Source organism: Cupressus sempervirens, chromosome 6, assembly GCF_028749045.1.
Source record: "Cupressus sempervirens isolate cs-2001-9-10 chromosome 6, ASM2874904v1, whole genome shotgun sequence".
Lineage (NCBI taxonomy): Eukaryota > Viridiplantae > Streptophyta > Pinopsida > Cupressales > Cupressaceae > Cupressus > Cupressus sempervirens.
In genome coordinates this window covers 629,595,309-629,615,719 of record NC_143123.1, presented here as the reverse complement: position 1 = coordinate 629,615,719, position 20,411 = coordinate 629,595,309, and the positions used below count along the sequence as shown (strand labels likewise).

The 20,411-nt window shown below is 36.8% G+C and overlaps 1 protein-coding gene across 2 annotated transcripts; it reads right to left on the bottom strand.

Annotated features, from left to right (window-relative positions):
- Window positions 1-908: 908 nt before the first annotated feature.
- On the bottom strand, window positions 909-11,096 carry LOC149553806 (uncharacterized). 2 transcript variants are annotated; one of them, XM_089789167.1, is made up of 5 exons: window positions 10,564-11,096; window positions 9,495-10,004; window positions 9,196-9,408; window positions 1,828-2,044; window positions 909-1,440 (listed from the first exon to the last, which is right to left on the bottom strand). In XM_089789167.1, the coding sequence occupies exons 1-4, from the start codon at window positions 10,580-10,582 to the stop codon at window positions 1,854-1,856; spliced, it is 933 nt and encodes a 310-aa protein (XP_089645293.1). In that variant the 5' UTR covers window positions 10,583-11,096; the 3' UTR covers window positions 909-1,440; window positions 1,828-1,853. The 2 variants fall into 2 exon arrangements, 1 of the variants encoding a protein (XP_089645293.1); XR_016353195.1 differs by lacking the exons at window positions 9,196-9,408; window positions 9,495-10,004 and having other exon boundaries at window positions 1,828-2,114; window positions 10,564-11,087.
- Window positions 11,097-20,411: the final 9,315 nt, after the last annotated feature.

The following is a 20,411-nucleotide window of genomic DNA, read 5'->3' as shown; positions in this document are numbered from 1 at the left end:
TACGTACCCATATTCCGATTCACACAACTTTGCTGATTATATCCATATCAACATCTACTTTCAAGAATATTTTTTTAAAGCAGTTAGCCTATTCAGCAGCCTCTGATGCAGAGGTATGTTAATATAGAGTTAGGTTGAATATGACGCTAAAAAACTTATCTTTTCAGTTATATCAACCTAACATGAACTCTTATAATTTTGCCACTCTTACTTAATATGCAAGAGATAGGCCACTAGCATCCTATATTACCTTAATTAGATTCCATGGGGATGAATTTGATGATTCCCATTTTCTTCTCTAAGCCCAAGAATATGAAACCATGACCTCCTTGGATTTTCTAATTTCTAAACATATAAACTAAGCTTGAATATGCTTGTAAGTTTAACTGAAGTTGTTTCTCAACATTCTTACTAATTGAATGAGAAATCACTTTAACATAACACAAAAGGAAACAAGAACTGAAATTTTTTCTATAAAAATGGAAAAAACAAACAAAGTCAAATGAAAGCTAAAGGTCTCAAATCTGACAGCCTCGTTGAACCTTAAACCTTTGCAACTTTTCCTACAAAGAATTCCACTCAAAGATAGTTATCCATGGCAAGTAAACAAACTCAGATCCATCGCATATGCATAAGTTCTTCAATCCCCTTTTCATTCCAGAAGCACAAACGCTAAAACTTAAGAATCTCCAATGCTGCCAAATTCAATATAAAAACTTTATTCCATCAAAATCATTGTAAAGTTGAATCAATAGGGCAACTTTATATTAGGTAAGAAACAATGTCAACTAGATTTGGAGATGTTTAAAATTTAAATGTTTTTAACAAAAGAATGGGAGAATCTATACTTTGTCAAATTCATTATGCGCTTAAGAATACTCAGAAAGCTCATGTTCAACTCCAGTACAAGGATAAAGAATATTCTTTTATAAAATGAGATGAGATACAAAATGGAGGTATTCCATAATCAACGTCTGTAGACAATACAATATAAGCCCTTCTTTGCCAGGCATAAAACATTGCAAAAAAAACCATGCACGGCTTTTCAAATGGTCACATAAGTGCACAAAAACAAATAAAGGAAATGTTTTCCTCGTGGCACATGTGGCTTCTACTGGTGAGGCAGAGCTGTCAGGTTGATTGCAGAATGCTTGTTGTCAGGTCCTAGGGCAAGTTGAGTTACAAGCCATTTCAGAAGTTGTGTGATGGGATCGTTGCTTTACTTGTGCAGGTAGAGTAGATGACTGATTGTATGTACTCTTACCCATGCATGTTAAATAGCTTTGCACCATGGGCTCTGATGCAGACTATGATGGTCCCCAAGAAGGATGACCATATCCAAAGCAAACTTGTGGATTGGTAAAGGTATGAGAAGCAGCCTGCCCTACTTGAGAGGCTTGGTAAATTCTATTTGCTGCGATTTGAAGTCCTTGAGAACTCCTGCAACAAGTAAAATCACATTATTCAAACTTCATACTATCAATCCTAATTTACACATCTAGTGATTGAGGAGTCATCTATTACCATAATAAACATAGTACTGTGTGAGTATTCAAGTTGTAGCTCAGTATTACACATGTCATAGAAATGTAACAATTAAGGGAAAAACAAATACTATTGAGCACCAGGAAACCTGGAAGTCACAACTTGTGAAACTTCAGGGATGTTTACTAAAAAGCTTTGCATAACTGGTATTGATTTTAATCTTCTTAAGAGATGGTTTTCTAAGCCAATTAGAATCTTTCATTTTGCAACCAAGAATTATTTTGATAGACCTGAGATTCATAATGGAAAAAAAAACTGCTAGCAAAACCTGATAGGCTATACCTGAATTTAATGATTGGGAGTTTGATTTAGCTCGTTTGACTGCTTGAGACTAGACTTGATCGTTTGTCTTCAAGTTCAATTTCAAGCTCTACAATTCGATCCTGGAGCCTTGATATTATAACCTCATGCAAGCGTCTCTCCAGATCCCTTGGTGAAACAGCAAAGTTCTCTGTATTAAATTCTTCATGTATGGAAGAATTATTATCTTCTTCTGATTCTGCATTATACATAAACTCATCACCTCTTAGTTGGCAACTACAAACATCAGCACTGCAACCCGGATCAATCTATCACAACATTGAAATTCTCAGGGTTATGTTGCATTATCATAAAACATCATTCGAAGATCCTAAACATGCAACTAAAAGAACTTGAAACAGCCTTACATGTACATTACTAAAAAGCATCTTATAATTTATGATTTATCTAGTTATGCTAGACGTAGCCTCTAACAATATTTATTGCGAGTTAAGGTATCATTTCACTTTGCTTGTCATCAATTAGAAATCTTAGCATGTTCTCAATATCATATTTCGGCAATGCATGTCAAGACATTCCCATGATAACTTTTCTAAAATTATAGTTATTGATCTCGAGGTGCCAAGAAAACAAATGAACTGTGCTCCAGGGATAAGATAACCAGAATCAAAATGACTCTATCAAAACAATTCAAACAAAGAAGTTGTGTTATACTCATATTGACTGATCTGAATTGCAAGTTGATGCGTCAGTAAAGCCCTAAACGAGACACTTATTTTACTTGAAAAATCAAACATTGCTACAAGAATGGAAAATACGGCACAAATTCAACATGGGCAGACATGTTGGAAATTAACATCAAGGGCCAGCTGTTTGTCCTCGAGCCCCACACCCATCTACCCTGTCAGCACCGCAGGCATTTATGGACGGCAGGCATTCATTTTGGTAGGTGAGAGTTTGAAATTTGAACGTTGAGAGGGAAAATGAAATATGATAAAAGGAATGTTTCAACATTCATTCAATAAGAGAAGGAAGTGCAGATCAAGCAGATCAGATTAGAAGTTGCAGAGAAGAGCAGTGGAAGAAGGTCAACAGATCCAATCGTCAGAGTGCAGAGAAGGAAGTTTGTTTATTTCGTGCCTGCAGTTGCACGTTTTCTCTCTGATCATTCTGTAAGTTTACTGTTCATTGGATTCGACCTGTGAAGCAGTGATTGCTCCAGGCGTTTTGTATGCAGCCATTAGAGCTGCAAGTTTAAAGTTTGAAGTATTGAAGTCGTTTGAAGTTTTAGGGTAAATTTAGGGTTTTCTGGTTGAAGCCGAATGCTCCTAGATCTTGTATTGTTTTAAATCAAAGTTAAATACTAAACAAGCAGGCATACTCGAATCTATTGTTCTTCCTCTCTACATTGCATTTGAGAAGATCTTTATTGAATAATTTTAGTTCTGAGTCTCTGGCTTTAATCGTGAAAAGTTTCACGTGATATCCTGGTCGCTCGGCTTGGTCCCTGTTTCTCCACAGTGCAAGCCGAGCTCACTCGGCACCTTCCCTTGCCGAGCTCTCCTCTTTGTGCCGAGTTCACTTGGCACCTGTTGCCTGTCACTCGGCACCTTCATGTGCCGAGCAAGTGCCGAGTAATTTCTGGCACTCGGCACCCTCCTGTGCCGGGCACTTTTCTTAAGTGTCGAGCAACCTACCACTCGGCACCATCAAGTGCCGAGTAAAACTGGCACTCGGCACCTTCATGTGCCGAGCAACTTTTAAGTGTCGGATAAAAAATTTTTTGGTTTAGGGTTAAGTTGTGAGTTGATTTTAATCTATATTTCTCACATGGTATCAGAGCTTTGAGGCCCCACATCCACAGTGAGTTTGGGCAATTGTTTTTTTTCTTGGGATATTTATCATGGCAGGAGATGCAAAAAAGATATGGCAGCAGCCACCATCATTTAATGGACAGAATTATGATACATTTGCAAAGAAAATGAAAACCATTATGGTTGCAAATGATTTGTGGGAGTTTGTTGTAAATGGACTCAATGATGTGACTGATCCGACTCAGTATGCTGCCCTCACAAATGCACAGAAGACTCATTTGAAAGAGTCAAGGAGGAAGGATGCTAAGGCATTAAGTCTTATTGAAGCAGCAATGACAAAGAGAGTATTTCCAAAGATTGCAGCAGTAAATTATGCAAAGGAAGCATGGGATATCCTTGAGACGAATTTCAAGGGGACTGATAAAGTCCGTATAGTAAAGCTGCAGAATATAAGGAGGGAGTTTGAGGAACCTTCAGATGAAGGAGAATGAATCAGTTGCAGACTTCAGTTCAAGGACCTCCAATGTGATTAACCAGTTGAAGTCAAATGGAGAAAACTATCAAAAGCAGAGGATAGTGGAGAAGATATTGAGGAGTTTACCTCATAAATATGACCATTTGGTCATGACCATAGAAGAGGCAAAAGACCTCACTACTTTGACAATGGATGAGTTGATGGGTTCTCTTCAAACCCATGAGTATAGAATCAATAGATCCACATCTTCTTCTACCCAAGACCAAGCATTCAAGGCTCAGTCAAATCCAAAAGGAAGGGGGAGAGGAAGAAATGGCTCAGGCAGAAACTCCAGAGGCAGAGGCCGAGGTAATGGAGGACAAAGAAATGCTGCAACAGAGAGCTCAGGAAAAGCAGATGGAGCAAGTAGCTCACAAAATACTTCAAGAGGAGGTAAGAAAAACTACAACTCAAATAAGAGTAATGTAGAATGCTACTACTGTCATAAATATGGGCATTATGCAAATGAATGCTGGAAGAAGCAGAAAGATCAGTCAGGACAAGCAAATGTGGCTGATGTGAATATGGGAAGTGAAAACACTGCCTTCATCATGTGTAATGTTGGTGAAGAAGGAAGCCCTGAGGTTTGGTACCTCGACAGTGGATGTAGCAACCACATGAGTGGTAATGAAACCTTGTTTTCATTCATTGACAAGAGTTTCAAATCAGAAATTAAGATGGGTAACAATGGAACCCTACCAGTTGTGGGCAAAGGATCTATTATGGTCCGCACCAAGAAAGGTGAGAAAAAGGAAATACAAAATGTGTATTTCGCCCCTGGTATGAAGCACAATTTGATGAGCTTGGTCAGCTCATTCAAAATGGATACAAAGTGCTGATGGAGAATGACATGTGTGTCATTCAAGAAAAGGATGGGAGCAAGAACCTACTTGCAGCAGTTCAAATGACAAAGAACAGAATGTTTCCCTTGAAGATTGAGACATGTTTCTCATCTCAAGTTAGTGTTGCACCTCCCACACAATCAGCTCTAAGGAGTGTGATTGAAGACCCCTCACGGCTATGGCACCTCAGGTATGGTCATCTTGGCTATGCTGGTTTAAATTTATTGTCAAATAAAAAAATGGTAGAAGGTTTGCCACATGTAGGAAATTCTTGTGACAAGTGTGAGGCTTGTATTTTGGGTAAGCAACATAGGCTTCCCTTTAATTCTGGAAATTCTAGGAGGGCTAGATATCCATTAGAGTTAGTGCATACTGACCTAATCGGTCCTATGCAAGTTACTTCCATTGGGGGGAGTACATATTTTATGACATTCATTGATGATTTCAGTCATAGGACATGGGTGTATTTCTTAAAGAACAAATCTGAAACATTTGATAAATTTGTAGAATTTATAGCCCAGGTTGAAAGAGAATGTGGACACTATATCAAGGTCCTACGATCAAATAGAGGAGGGGAGTATACCTCCAATTCTTTTGTAAATTTTTGCAGGAAACATGGCATTAAGAAAGAGCTCACAGCCAGCTATACACCACAGCAGAATGGAGTGGCTGAAAGAAAGAATAGAACCATTGTTGAAATGGCAAGGAGCATGATGAAAGAGAAAGGTCTCCCAACTGAATTTTGGGGAGAGGCTGTGGCAACAGCAGTTTACCTAATTAATAGGTGTCCTACAAAGGCAGTCTGTGATAGAATTCCAATGGAAGCTTGGTCACAAATAAGATGGACAGTTGAACACTTAAGAATGTTTGAATGTGTAGCATATGCACATGTGCCTAAAGAGCAAAGGCAGAAATTTGATGATAAAGGTGTGAAATGCATTTTCACAGGGTACAGCCCAGAATCAAAGGCATACAGATTGTATGACCCATTGAACAACAAGATGATGCTTTTAAGAGATGTGGAATTTCTTGAAAATCAGTCTTGGTATGGTTCAACTGATGAGTCATCGAGCACTTCAAGTAAAGTGTCAATTATGAGTGAAGAAGATGCTGATGAACAGCAAGAAGAAGGAGCAAATAGAAGAAAAGGCAAGCAGGTTCAGACATTGCCGAGCTCCTCTAGGCATGACCAAGTGTCAGTGCCGAGTACTACTGAAGACCGAGCTAGTCGGCAATGCAACAGCAATGAAGATTCTAATCCCACACTCTCCTCCCTGTTACCAAGAAAGACCAAGAGTCTTAGGGAGATATACCAAGATGAAAGGTATGAAAATTATGATGAGAGTGTTAATTTTGCACTATTTTCTCATAGTGATCGAGTATATTTTGAGGAAGCTATTAAGGAGAAGAAATGGTGTAATGCCATGGATGAAGAAATAGATGCCATAGAAAGGAATGAGATATGGGAGCTAACTGAATTGCCTCCCAAGAAGCAAGTGATTGGAGTTAAATGGGTCTATAAGACCAAATGCAATGCTGAAGGCAAGATTGATAGGCATAAGGCAAGGCTGGTAGTCAAGGGCTACAAACAGCAGTATGGAAGAGATTATGATGAGACCTATGCCCCTGTTGCAAGAATGGAAACCGTGCGTGTTGTCATAGCAATTGCAGCTCAGCACAAGTGGAAGGTATTTCAAATGGATGTGAAGTCCGCCTTCCTAAATGGTGTACTGAAAGAAGAAGTGTATGTGGAGCAGCCACCTGGTTATGAAGTTGCAGGTGAAGAAAACAAAGTATATAGGTTGAAGAGAGCTCTTTATGGGCTCAAGCAAGCTCCACGGGCATGGTACAGTAGGATTGACTCATATTTGATGAGCAATGGCTTTAACAAAAGCAATGGTGAGCCCACTCTTTACATCAAGACAGCAAATGGTAATGTATTGATTGTTGTCTTGTATGTAGATGATTTGATTTTTACTGGTAATGATAAGGCTCTAATTGGTGACTTCAAAGAGGCCATGAAAAGTGAATTTGAAATGACAGACCTAGGTCTCTTGAAATACTTTATAGGCATAGAAGTAAAACAAATGCATGATGGCATTTTCATCTCTCAAGAAAAATATGCAGGACAGATCTTGGAGAGATTTAACATGCATAATAGTAAGGCAACCCCCACACCAACTGCAGTAGGTCTGAAGTTGAGCAAGGAAGACTCTAACAAGAGAGTGGATCCAACACTATACAAGAGTATGGTTGGAAGTCTAATGTATCTGACTGCAACTCGGCCAGACCTAATGCATGCAGTAGGTTTGATTTCCAAATTTAAGGAAACACCAAAGGATTCCCATTGGCAAGCGGGAAAAAGGATCCTAAGGTATGTGAAAGGTACCAAGGGATTTGGGATTTTGTATGCTGCATCAAATGAATTCAAGTTGGTAGGTTATACTGATAGTGATTGGGCTGGAAGTTTAGATGATAGGAAGAGCACTTCCGGATACATGTTTCATATGGGATCGGGTGCAATTTCATGGGCATCCAAGAAGCAACCTATTGTTGCTCAATCTACAGCAGAGGCTTAATACATTGCAGCAAATGCAACAACATGTCAAGCAATTTGGCTAAGAAGGATCTTGACAGATTTGAATGAAAGGCAAGAGGATGGAACCACAATTTATTGTGACAACATCTCATCAATTGCTTTGTCCAAGAATCCAGTCTTCCATGGGAGAAGCAAGCATATAGAGATCAGATATCACTTCATCAGAGAGTTGGTGGAGAATGGGGATATCAAGATGGTTTTTTGCAGGTCTGAGCAGCAGCTAGCAGACATCTTTACTAAGCCATTAGGCATTGAAACTTTTGTGCACCTAAGACAGAGTCTTGGTGTAGTTGATTTGGATCAGCAGTGATCATTGTTTGTGGGTCTCAGGACAAAGGGGGAGTGTTGGAAATTAACGTCAAGGGCCAGCTGTTTGTCCTCGAACCCCACACCCATCTACCCTGTCAGCACCACAAGCATTTATGGACGGCAGGCATTCATTTTGGTAGGTGAGAGTTTGAAATTTGAACGTTGAGAGGGAAAATGAAATATGATAAAAGGAATGTTTCAACATTCATTCAATAAGAGAAGGAAGTGCAGATCAAGCAGATTAGATTAGAAGTTGTAGAGAAGAGCAGTGGAAGAAGGTCAGCAGATCCAGTCTTCAGAGTGCAGAGAAGGAAGTTTGTTTATTTCGTGCCTGCAGTTGCACGTTTTCTCTCTGATCATTCTGTAAGTTTATTGTTCATTGGATTCGACCTGTGAAGTAGTGATTGCTCTAGGCGTTTTTGTATGCAGCCATTAGAGCTGCAAGTTTAAAGTTTGAAGTATTGAAGTCGTTTGAAGTTTTAGGGTAAATTTAGGGTTTTCTGGTTGAAGCCGAATGCTCCCAAATCTTGTATTGTTTTAAATCAAAGTTAAATACTAAGCAAGCAGGCATACTCGAATCTATTGTTCTTCCTCTCTACATTGCATTTGAGAAGATCTTTGTTGAATATTTTTAGTTCTAAGTCTCTGGCTTTAATCGTGAAAAGTTTCACGTGATATCCTGGTCGCTCGGCTTGGTCCCTGTTTCTCCACAGTGCAAGCTGAGCTCACTCGGCACCTTCCCTTGCCGAGCTCTCCTCTTTGTGCCGAGTTCACTCGGCACCTGTTGCCTGTCACTCGGCACCTTCATGTGCCGAGCAAGTGCCGAGTAATTTCTGGCACTCGGCACCCTCCTGTGTCGAGCACTTTTCTTAAGTGCCGAGCAACCTACCACTCGGCACCATCAAGTGCCGAGTAAAACTGGCACTCGGCACCTTCATGTGCCGAGCAACTTTTAAGTGCCAGATAAAAAAAAATTTGGTTTAGGGTTAAGTTGTGAGTTGATTTTAATCTATATTTCTCATAAAACATTGGGCACTGACTAAATAAGACTTATTTTTGCTTGGAAAGTCAAACATTGTTACAAGAATGTAAAAACCGGGCACAAATTCAACATGGGAAGCACTGTATAAATACCTATACGGATAAAAAAACAGTTCAGTTTCCAATAATGATAAGAAGCTACCTCATTGATTCTAAGAAATTCTTTCTGGTGGTTAGGAGAATGCAAGTTGAATCCAAGTTTCTCCAACTCGGCTTCAAGCTCTTTTTCAACACTCCTCACATTATTCATATTTTTGACATTGATTTTACCTGAAGTTTCTAAACCATTACAAGCTTCATCAGTGACGTCTGTCACAGTCCATGATCCTTGCATTTCTAGCTCCTCCTCTAGGTCCTCAACCAATTCTTCTTTTTGTTTTAGCAAACATGTAAGCCTCTCCAATTCCCTCTTGCTTGACATGATTGTGGACATTATGCCAATGCCAACTCCAAAACAAACCAAACGATAGCTTGCAGATGTATCTGTGAAGAATGAAGGCTGTACATAAAACAACCTTAAAATAGCGAAAAAATACTGAAGCTAACATAAGAATTACATTTAACCATACCTGCGTTCCTTGAACTTTGGCTGCATTGTCTTATCGAAGAGAGTATAGTTATAGGTACAGACTCAGGCTTATCACTGTTTATGTCATTATAACAAGGCAGTAAACAATCTGTAATGGGAATAGGCCTTTGCCTTTGCCTTCCGCACAAGATGCAACTACTATTGTTAAATTCATAACTAGTGAGACAACTTTCGAAGGAAGACATAGGCTTGCTAATCGCCGCCCTTAAAACCCTTGCTCTTCCTCTACAAGCAGAGGATCCTCTTTTCCAAGACTCGTATCTTCTCCCAAACCCAAATTCGCCAACATAATTTTCTGCAAGCATATCAGGTTTTTCCTCAAAATGAGTTTCCTCCAGAATCTCTTGCTTCCTTATCCTTTCCCCCGATCCATTTTTATCATTTGGCAGACCAGGGTTGTTGTTGATGTGGGCAGATTCATTTTTCAAAACTTGCGATTTAAAGCTAACAATGTTCCAACATTTCGCTAAAAGCCTACAACCCGCAGCCGCTACAACCATCCACATTTCCATCAAATTCAGGCCGAAAATTATCAATGCAGAGGATTAACCCAGCTATGTATTAATTGCACAAAATTTACAGGAAAAATATGTAAATGTTTATGGCAAACTTCCTCTCAAAGTATAATAAAATCCAATACAAACAATCTTACATATATATAGACTCCAACTGTTTTAATTGGATTACAAAGAAGAAACTTTCCTTGCTTTTAATCAATTCTTCTGATTTTTCTCAAACTCCTAGCAAATTTAGAAATGTTCTCTTTTAAATAATAAAAAACTAAATATTACTAAATATTAACTCAAGTTACTTTATAGCAACTCCATTCCACCTTTCAAACTAAGACAACAAAAAAATTCACACTCTGCCTTAGGGAAAAAGGTCTTGTTATCTCTTTGTCAATGGAAAAGTGCTGGAATTTCACAAACTAATTCTACACATAACCTCTGGAACCCTTGCAATTGCCACAGCAGTTACTAAAAAATTACTTCAGCACAATCCTTTCTGCTAAGAAAACAGCTCTACTGAATGTGCACACAAAATCATACCCTTATTCTCTGGCATCATCACTCGTTCTCAGACATTCCAGCAACGTGGTTGCTCCACCAGAGTCCTCGGACCCGTTGATTTCTCATCCCGCGATCTTCGCCGGTGCCTCCAACTTTTCAAATTTTAATGAGGTGATCCGCTTGGTATACCAAACCCCTCCATTGTTGCAGGTGAAAGAACTCGGTATAATTCCTAATTGGGGGTATGAGCTTCTGGCCGGGACACGGGTAAAAAGACCGATGGATCTTAATGTAAAAGAGGGATAAAATAGTTGCAGAGCCTTGAGGGTAAATGCCATGGTAATAGATGATTTGACCGAGTTCTACTACCAGAAGAACAAGAAACCCTTGCAGTGAGAAACAGCAATCCTAAAGCAGAAGAATATTTTCAGGTGAAGGAGAATCAGATAAAACCAGGGGGAGGACCTCTGCAATGAACAGCATGCAAGGGTCGGGCGAGAAATTTTCAAAATGCTTACAGAATGCTTTGTCATTTGGTTTTCTAGGTCTGGTTCAAAATTTGATTTCCGCGTCAGTTTTATTTTTATTTTTCATAATTTATAATAATTATTTTTTCATAATTTATAATAAAAACTGGACATGAATTCTTTAATTGTAATTAAATACTAACTAGTTTATATTTTGTACATATAAAATAAGTTCAAAAGTATCTTTTCACAAGTTTCTATTGAAATAACTTAAGAAAATAGTGTCTTGAGAAGGATATCCCTAGTTATATATAATGTGAAGGAAATTAACATTATTATTTTTAGAGTTAAGTTGTACATAATGATTAGTATTATAATTAGGTAAGGGTTTCAATTGTGGTTAAGGTTAGAATGAGGGTTATGATTTGGATCAGGTATAATATTATGGTTAATATTTAGGTTTAAAATAATGAATAGGTTTTAAATCATGATTAGAGATAGGGTTTAAATCATGGTTAGAGTTAGGATTATTTTTAGGTTTATCTTTTAGACTAGAGATTTAGGTAGGTTTGTGGTCATTATTAGTTTAAGCTTAGGATTAGGGTTAAGATTATAATTAGTTGCAGCATTGGAGGTAAAATAACAATTATGATATGTTTTAGCTCTAGATTAAAATTAAGGTTAATTTTAAGTTAGAATGATAATTACAGTTATGTTATGAATAGGATTTAGGATTATAATTAGGCAGATTATCTAAAGTTGGTTTTAGGATTAGGGTTGTGGTTAGAACTAAGATTTACATCATGGTTAGGGATAGGGTTAGGGTTAGGAGTAGGTTAAAGATTAGGATTGAGTTAGGGTGAGGGTTTATATCATAGTCTCGATTATGGTTTATTTTAAGGGTGTTATTAGGGTTAGGGCTAGGGTTCTAATTACACTTTGGTTAGGGTTCAAATTAGGCTTTCAGTAGGTTATATTTTAGGGTTTGATAAAGGTAAATATTAGGGAAAGTGTTAAGAACACAATTATAGTTAGGTTTAAACTATGGTTATGGTTCAATTAAGGATATAGTTATAGTTCAATCAATTTTTTGGTAAAAGAACAATTAGGGTTAGATTTAAAGTTTGATTAGGTTTGGGGTTCAATTAAAGAGAAATCGTTGAGTCACATTCAGGGTTGAATTTAACTATATTTACTATTTAACTACACTTAAGGTTAGACTAAGAGTTCAGATAGAGATCAAATTAGGTTTATGATATATGTGTATATGTATATGCATATATTATTAATACATGTACATCTATATCTATATCCATCAATCTATCTATCTATGTGTGTGTGTGCGCACGCGCACTCATGTATATGTGTATATGTATATATAATTTGATAATGTCATTTAAGATTATGGTTATGGTTTATGTTTGTGTGCACGAGCATGTGTGCTTTAAACTCAATAATATAATTTAGGATTATGTTCATCTTGTTTGGAATTTATATAACTTATGGTTCAATTGGGTTCAAAATTAAGGTTATAGTTCAATTTGGTTTAGTGTAATGGATAGGGTAAGGTTCAAGGTTTAATTTATCAAGTAGCCCTATTTATTTGACTTATACTAGATTAGATTTTGGAAGCCTTAAAAGCTCAATTGTGGTCAGGTTAAGGGTTATCTTTTAGTTGTGGTTCAATAAAGCTTAACATTAAGGCTAAATTCAATTTATTAAGATAGATCACTATAATGACAACTAGCAATTGATGATGTGACTTTGGAGAGATGAATGCTCTAAACCTTAGAGAAGATAAGCTTGATGATCATAACTTTAAGATTTAGGATTTACAATTTAATTTAATTTTCAATTAAGTTTTTTAACTCGTGTTAAGGTACACTTAAGTGTAAGAGTTAAATTCAAATTTAGGTTTAGTGTTAAGGTTCATGTTTTTTAAGAGTCAAGGTTAAATTTTGTTTAAGGTCTATGATAGATTATATTCTATAACTTTAAACATATGACATTATTGTTGATAACAATTATTCAATTGTATATTGTCATTGATGTCACACAAATGTTATACTATAACTGAGCACTACCAATTGTAATCGAGCTTAGAAGACTCTAGTATTAGCCAAGCAGAAGTTCAGAGAAGAAGACAAGTTCAATGATCAAGTGTAAGCTGAGCTAGGTTGGTCATCGAAGGGATTCCAATGCAAACCGAGTCAAGTCGATTACCAAAGGGGTTCAATGTAAACTGAGTCAAGTGATCGGTTACCAAGGAACTCAGTGGCAACCAAGTGATCCAGTTTCAGTGCAAGCTAACCTGCAACAGAATGACTTTCTTTATTATTTGGTTTATGCGAGCAAACTTAGTGGATGTTATTTATTTATTTTCAAAGGTATTCAAGCTGAATTGGCATTGGATTTCATATTTATGAAAGGTCAAGTTGTGGAAAGAGAATAATACACGAATAAAGAAGGATATCTGATTAAGGGAAGAACATCCAAGGATTTGCAAAGAATATTTTGATCAAGAAGGATCTAGAGGATAATCTAGAATAGTGATTTGAATCTGCAATCCAATTGCTTCGTCAATCAGGTCAATCATTGTTACTCTCTAACAATTGTAGTAGTGAAGAAATCTCTTAACATAGTTGACTTGACAATCATATTTTAAATCCTATAACAAGGCGACATTTCTAGATTGAAATATCTCAAGACCTCTAACAAGGCCACTCCTAATAGGGTGATGTAAATCCTTTAATAGGATCACACCTAACAGTGTGTTTTGTAACCTTTAACACAGTTGGCTCCTAATAGGACTCACTATTTCTAACATGCATTTATTCATTTTCACATGCATAAATATATTCATTTGTATACATTCCTTTACTTGCATAACTACATTGAATTGCATGTATATATTTATACATATATTCCATTTTTTAAACATAATTCTTTCCATTTAAATATATTCTATTTTATTTATAAAATATGTAAATATATTTTTATATATAATTTTCTGTTGGAAATATTCAAGATATAATAGGTTACTAAGAGGGGAGGGGTGAATCAGTAACTTCAAAACTTTAAACAATTCAGCACTTTAACCATTCATCATTTACTTATCTAATCTACAACATATATGAGAAATAAAACATCCATAACATATGAACACAGTGATTTGGTGACCCAGAAACCTTCCAAATAGAAAGTAAAATTGGGGTGGGGATGATACCCACAAAACTTCGTTACTGCAGTATGAAGTTGGCCTGTTAAGGCTTACATTGACCACTTCTGGTGATCTGCCCTGTTAGGAGCAAAAAGGACTGCTAGGTCCACCTTGTTAGAGGATTTACAAACATACACTTAAGTAAGCACTCTGTTAGGAGATTTATACAAAGACTATTAAGTCTACCCTGTTAAAGGATTTACAAAGTTGATTCACCTATTAGGATGAAATAGTGGATCTACTTACAAACTTCATTTGTTGATTAGATCCTTGAAGTATATATCACCTCTTGTGACTGATAGATCTTTACTGCTCCTTGTTGACCTTGATGCTTACTCTGCTCTTTTGTTGATTCGTATTTACATTTCTCAAACATTGCATGTCTCCTTTTTGATACTCTAATCCATACTATTCATTTTCACATTGCAAATGATATAATACATTACATATATACCATTCCAATATTTACAATTGCAAGGTCGGCTAAAACACAAGTGAACAAAATATTACTAAGTCGGCCAAGCAGTAAATAACTCGGGTTCATTGAACTGACTCGGTGGCCTTCTGATACTCGACATCCACTACATTACTTGGCATCGTCATGCACTCGGTAGAAGTGAAGGCTTGGTCCATACTAATCACTTGACGTAAGTTTGAACTCGGTAGCCATTGGAGACTCGATAGATATAGTATCACTCGGTAAAAACTAAATCCTTCATTTACCTTGCTTTCACTCGGTAAACATTATACTTTCATTACTCAATAAATACTGTGCTTCCATCACTCGGTAGGCACTACGCTTTCATCACTCGATAGGCACTGCGCTTTCATCACTCGGTAGGCACTGCACTTTCATCACTCGGTAGGCACTGCGCTTTCATCACTCGATAGATACTGTGCTTCCATCACTCGGTGTGAACTGTTGTACAAGGTTACCACTAAATGCTTGGTATACATTGTACACTGAGTGATGAGCTCGGTAGCTATACTGATACAGATAAGTGTTGTCACTAATGGAAATAATAACTTAATGCCAACATTTTTCACAATATTTTTTTCTAGATATTAGATTTAACTTATAATTTGCATAATAATGTATAATTTATCTTTGACTTTCAATTTCTTTTAATTTTATAAATTATTTACAAAGAAATTTAATCAAACTCTAAATTGGATGAATATTCATATTTTGAAATTATTTTTCATGTAAGTTTTTTTAAGAAGTCCCTAGAGTTTTGATGGTTTCATGCAACATGGTTTTCGCTAATTTTATAACAAGAGTTTCTAGATTTAAGTTTTACTAGAATTTTCTACACAAGAACAATAAATAGTTTTCTTCTAATTTATCAAAAACAATATAACCTAGAAGTAATTTCACTTCAATTCACAAAAAATCATTCATCAATTCTAACAACGGTTACAACACAACCTAACAGATCCGAAGAAGGCAATCTTTTTAAAGGAAAGATTTGCAAAGTTCTCAAACCCTACTCAAATCTGCTAGAAGAATTTCCAAGATAATGCAAGCTCAAATCACATGATCCAAGATACTCATAAGCTTTAAATTTACTATTTAACTTCAATGTTGACTCACCATGAACCTCTAAGTAAACCTGTTAATTCTAGCTCTCCATCCAATTTCTCTCTCTCAAAACCTGTCTAACTCTGAAATGACCAAAAAGTTCTCTAATAAATAGCCCTTGTTGGTGTTTTAAACTACATATTTAAAACAATACAAAAATACCACATAAGGAGATATCTAGGGATTAACTACTTCCCATTTGTAGCAATACCTATTTGGATATGAATCAACTAAATGAAGAAACAATGCTTCCTACACTTTAGGTTTGGCTAACCAAGGTGGGTTTACCTAGGGATTTCACAATTTCTACAAACTTTCATACTACACATCCCTTTAAGCAAATTTGGTCTCTTAATCTTCTTGGAATTAAAATCAATTGTTGAATTATAGCAGCTAACTACACATTCAAATTCAAAAACTATTGCAATAAGTGAATGACCAACATATAATTCATTGTCACAAACTTCAGATATTAATTTGATTTTTAAATGTGACTTGTGATGTTATACGACTACTCCAATTTGTATCCTAACTAATTACCCGTGCCTTATCCATTTTTTGTTATTAAGGAAAAAAGGTTTTAATGGGGCCCTAAAACCCTTACACTTCTAAAAGTAAAACATAGATAAAGCGCTTAAAGTATCAGACAAACTAAAAGCAACATTCTGAAATAGCCCCCCACAGGGAAACAAGATATAAACCTGACAAAAATAGGGGAGCAGAATAAAAAACCAAGAGAGGCCCAAAAGCAAGGAAAACTGCTCAGATTTTTTCTTTGTGTATTTTTGTGGCTCAAATTTCTAACTCAGATATTCTTCCAACTGCCTCTTTTATATTAGATAGATGTTTGCCAGGTTCCTGTATGTCCTTCTTTGTGTTTGATCTGGTTCTCTTCCTCGAGCCATCCTTAGGAGACCTATCCTTGGCACTATTAGGAGAATGGTCATCCTCCTTGCTGACTCTGTGTTCTTCAATTTTACTGATGAGCACCTTTATGTTCTCATTAGCCTCTTTAAGGATGTCGTAGCTTAGCTCAGCAATATTTTGCATAGAGCCCTCCATGGTTTGAGTCCTACTCTTCACTTCCTCCACGCTATTATCCATGCCCTTATCCTCCTCTGTTTTCCTATTCTGCAAACTATTATTCTCTATCTCCAAATTGGTCACTCTGTATTTGAGCTCCTGAATTTCATGGAAAGTCCATTTAGTTGTTAGATAACTATCCACCGCACTATTTTTTGCATTGTTTTGCACATCCATTTGATGGTTTTCCTTAGTGATATCACTTAAAATCACAAGGGTTGGGTCAATCAACTCCTCCATTTCAATTTTTCCCTCTTTGTTCTCCTTGACTATTGTTCTAATCATTTCTCTATCTATCAGAAAAGTATGCCCATTCGTCCACTTTGCCACTTCATTATTCTTGACTGCCCAGTTGGCCAACCTGTTAGCCACTTGGTTGGGTTCCTTATGCTTGTATGCTATATAAGTATTATTAAAATTCTTAAAGTGTTTAATGATATCTTCAATGATATTCATGATCATCCACGTAAGCTCATTCTTCGCATTAAGACAACATATAATATTCTTTGAATCTCCTTCTAGCTAAAGCTTTTTTACTCCCATGTCCTGAGCCAGTTTGATGAGCTTCAGTCACCTCTGCATAATGGTTAGTTTGCATGCCCAAAGGTGCTAACACAACAACAATCCCTTTTCCATGTGCATTTCTAATGATACCTCCCACCCTAGCCTTTCTTAGGTTGCCTTTGGCCGCCCCATCAAAATTTTCTTTGTGCTAACCCTTAGGCGAGAGAGTCCATATGAAGTCTTTCCTCTTATTAGTATCCATATCCTTTGTGCTAAGAAGAGGGTTAAGGCCTTTATTGGTACATTAGTTTTCTAACAAAGTGTTAAGGCTTTTGTGGAAGACAATTTTACCATTTGTTTCTTTCTCCCTAAAAATTATGTTATTCTGCTCTTTCCACACTCCCCAATAGACATGAGACAAAGTCCATTTCCAAAATCCCTTGTTCCTATCCCCATACAACCAATGGTCTCATTATTCAAAGAGATTAGTAGTGTTGTTAGGAAAACACTAGGTCATATTGAAAAAAGACAAGAAATAAGACCAAATATCTGTGGTGAAGTGGCAATGGATAAAGATATGATCCACACTCTCACTGTGATTTTTACACATAATGCATTTGTTGGGCATCGTATTTCCCCTCTCGGTGAGGTTGTCCACCATCAAAATACAGTTTTGGATCATTATCCAGAAAAAAAAAATGTTCATTTTGGGGATAAGACCTAGATACCAGGCATTAGCCCAAATAGGGGTAATTCCTTTGTTTTGCACGGTTTCATAGCCAGAGGCTATGGTGTAGTTGCCATCCTTTGTCTCCCCCCATATAATGTCATCCCTGTTGTGGGACAAAGGTATATATCTAACCATATCCATCAACGGTTTTAGTTCCTAGGATATCTCAATTAGATTAACCCACTCATTATTATCCCTATAGTCACTTACTTTGCACCCAAATCTTTCCATACAAGTGTTTTCCCATCTATTAAGTGGCTTTATGTTCCATATTGGTCGTTGTCTTAACCAGTCATCATGCTAGAAATTAATGTTTTCACTATTACCTAGTATTTATTTTGCTTTCTCAAATGTTGTACTCTTCTTCCTCATAATGTCATTCCACATGTTAGAACCCCTTGGGTCAAGGTATCTACTAATGAACTATCTAAAATTGGTATTAGTGGCATACTTGTCCTACAAAATATCCATCCATTCCCCTATGGTGTTGAAAATCCTCCATATTTGTTTAGCTTGGAGGGCTTTGTTGAACTATTTCAAATTCCTAATCCCCACCCCCCCGCCCCCCTTACTTCTTGGGTCTATAGATGGTCTCCCAAGCCACTAATGGATACTTCTTATTTCCATCAGTACTAGCCCACATGAAATTCTTCTGAATGGATTCCAAATTATATGCCACCTTTGAAGGAATAGAGAAGAGGCTTAAAGGATAAGTTGGTAGGTCCTACAAAGTAGATTTGATCAAAAGCACTTTGCCTATCTGACTAAGGGTGATGCCTTTCTAGCCCACTAGCTTTCTGTTGAATCTATCAATGAGATTATTCCAATAGAGGTCAGGAGGTTTGTTCCCCAAAGGAAACCCCAAATAGGTGGAAGGGAGAGAACCAATATTACAACTTAATATGCATACAATTTTCCTTTGTCTATTCACCAAGGTGTTTATAAAGAAGATCAAACTCTTGCTCTAGTTAATGAATTGGCATGTGGCATTGGAATAAATATTGCGGATGTTCTTCCCATTTATAGCTTCTGTCATCAAAGCCTCTCCCCCTTGAATGGTGTAATCAACAAATTGTTGATGGGAGAAGATTAGGGGACCAGAGGAAGGTTTTAACCCAATGATTTCCCCTCTTCTCCTTTTGTCATGAATAAGTCTTCTCATGCATTCTGCCAGAATTATAAAGCGGATTGGTGAAAGAGGGTCACCTTGCCCAAGACACCTAGAAGATTTAATTAAATCAAAGGGGATCCCATTAACCATAATCACAAAGGATGGGGTGGAAATTAGTTGAGATATAATCTTTCTAGTTTTTTCTTTGAAACCAAAAGCTTCCAGAATTTTATCCATGAACCCCCAATCCACTATGTCATAAACCTTTGAAAGATCAAGTTTGAGCAAAAATCCTTCCTTTTTTCCTTCCTCTAAGGAGTGGATCACCTCATGCACAACAATGATGGAATCAAGGATTTGTCTATCAAGGAGAAATCCTGATTGCTAAAGTGCAATAATCTCTGGCAGTAATTTGATAATTCTATTAGTTAAGACTTTTGTAAAAATCTTCAAAAAAGAGTTGCAGAGACTAATGGGTCTGAAATTATCAAAAGAGTCCACTCCTGTAACTTTAGGAATCAAAACCAAAAAAGTAGCATTGATTTCTTTAAGCAAGTTCCTGGATCCAAAAAATTCCTAGACCGCCTTAACAAGGTCATCTTTAATAACTTTCCAATACATCTGGAAGAAAAAATTTGGGAAGCCACAAGGGCCTAGGGCTTTCTCAATTGGCAAATCGAGAACAACTTCCTTAATTTCCTCAACATTTGGGATGGCCACTAGAGTCTTATTTTGTGTAACAATTATCACACTAGGAGTGGTATTGAGAATTTCATTATGGTCCTCTTCACCCAAGTTTAAATATTTTGATAGGATGGTAGAGAAATATTTAATTGCTTCCTCTACTATCTCTTTATCTTAGCCTATAGTATCGGTCCCCTTTTTAATACCACTAATTCTATTGGTAGCCATGTGTTTCATACTAGATAGATGAAAGAATATTGAGTTTTTATCCCCTTCCTTGAGCCATACTGATTTGGACTGTTGCCTCCAAAACATTTCCTCTTTTCCCATGATGTTGTGAAGGTCAGCCAGAATATTCTTTTTAGAGTTCAACATGTTTTCATCATATCCCATATTCTGTATCTCTTCATGTACCTTTGCAAGATCCTCCAAAATCCTATCTTTTGATTAAAAGATATTACCAAAGTCCATTTTGTTCCAATTTCTTATCTCCATTTTAATGTTCC

Excerpts from the sequence above, each read along its gene's own strand:
- LOC149553806 (XM_089789167.1), bottom strand. Across the intron at positions 9,409-9,494 it reads CCAAAGTTCAAGGAACGCAG|ATACATCTGCAAGCTATCGT; the intron begins GTATGGTTAAAT and ends CATTCTTCACAG. Across the intron at positions 2,045-9,195 it reads TAATGGTTTAGAAACTTCAG|AATCAGAAGAAGATAATAAT; the intron begins GTAAAATCAATG and ends TGTATAATGCAG.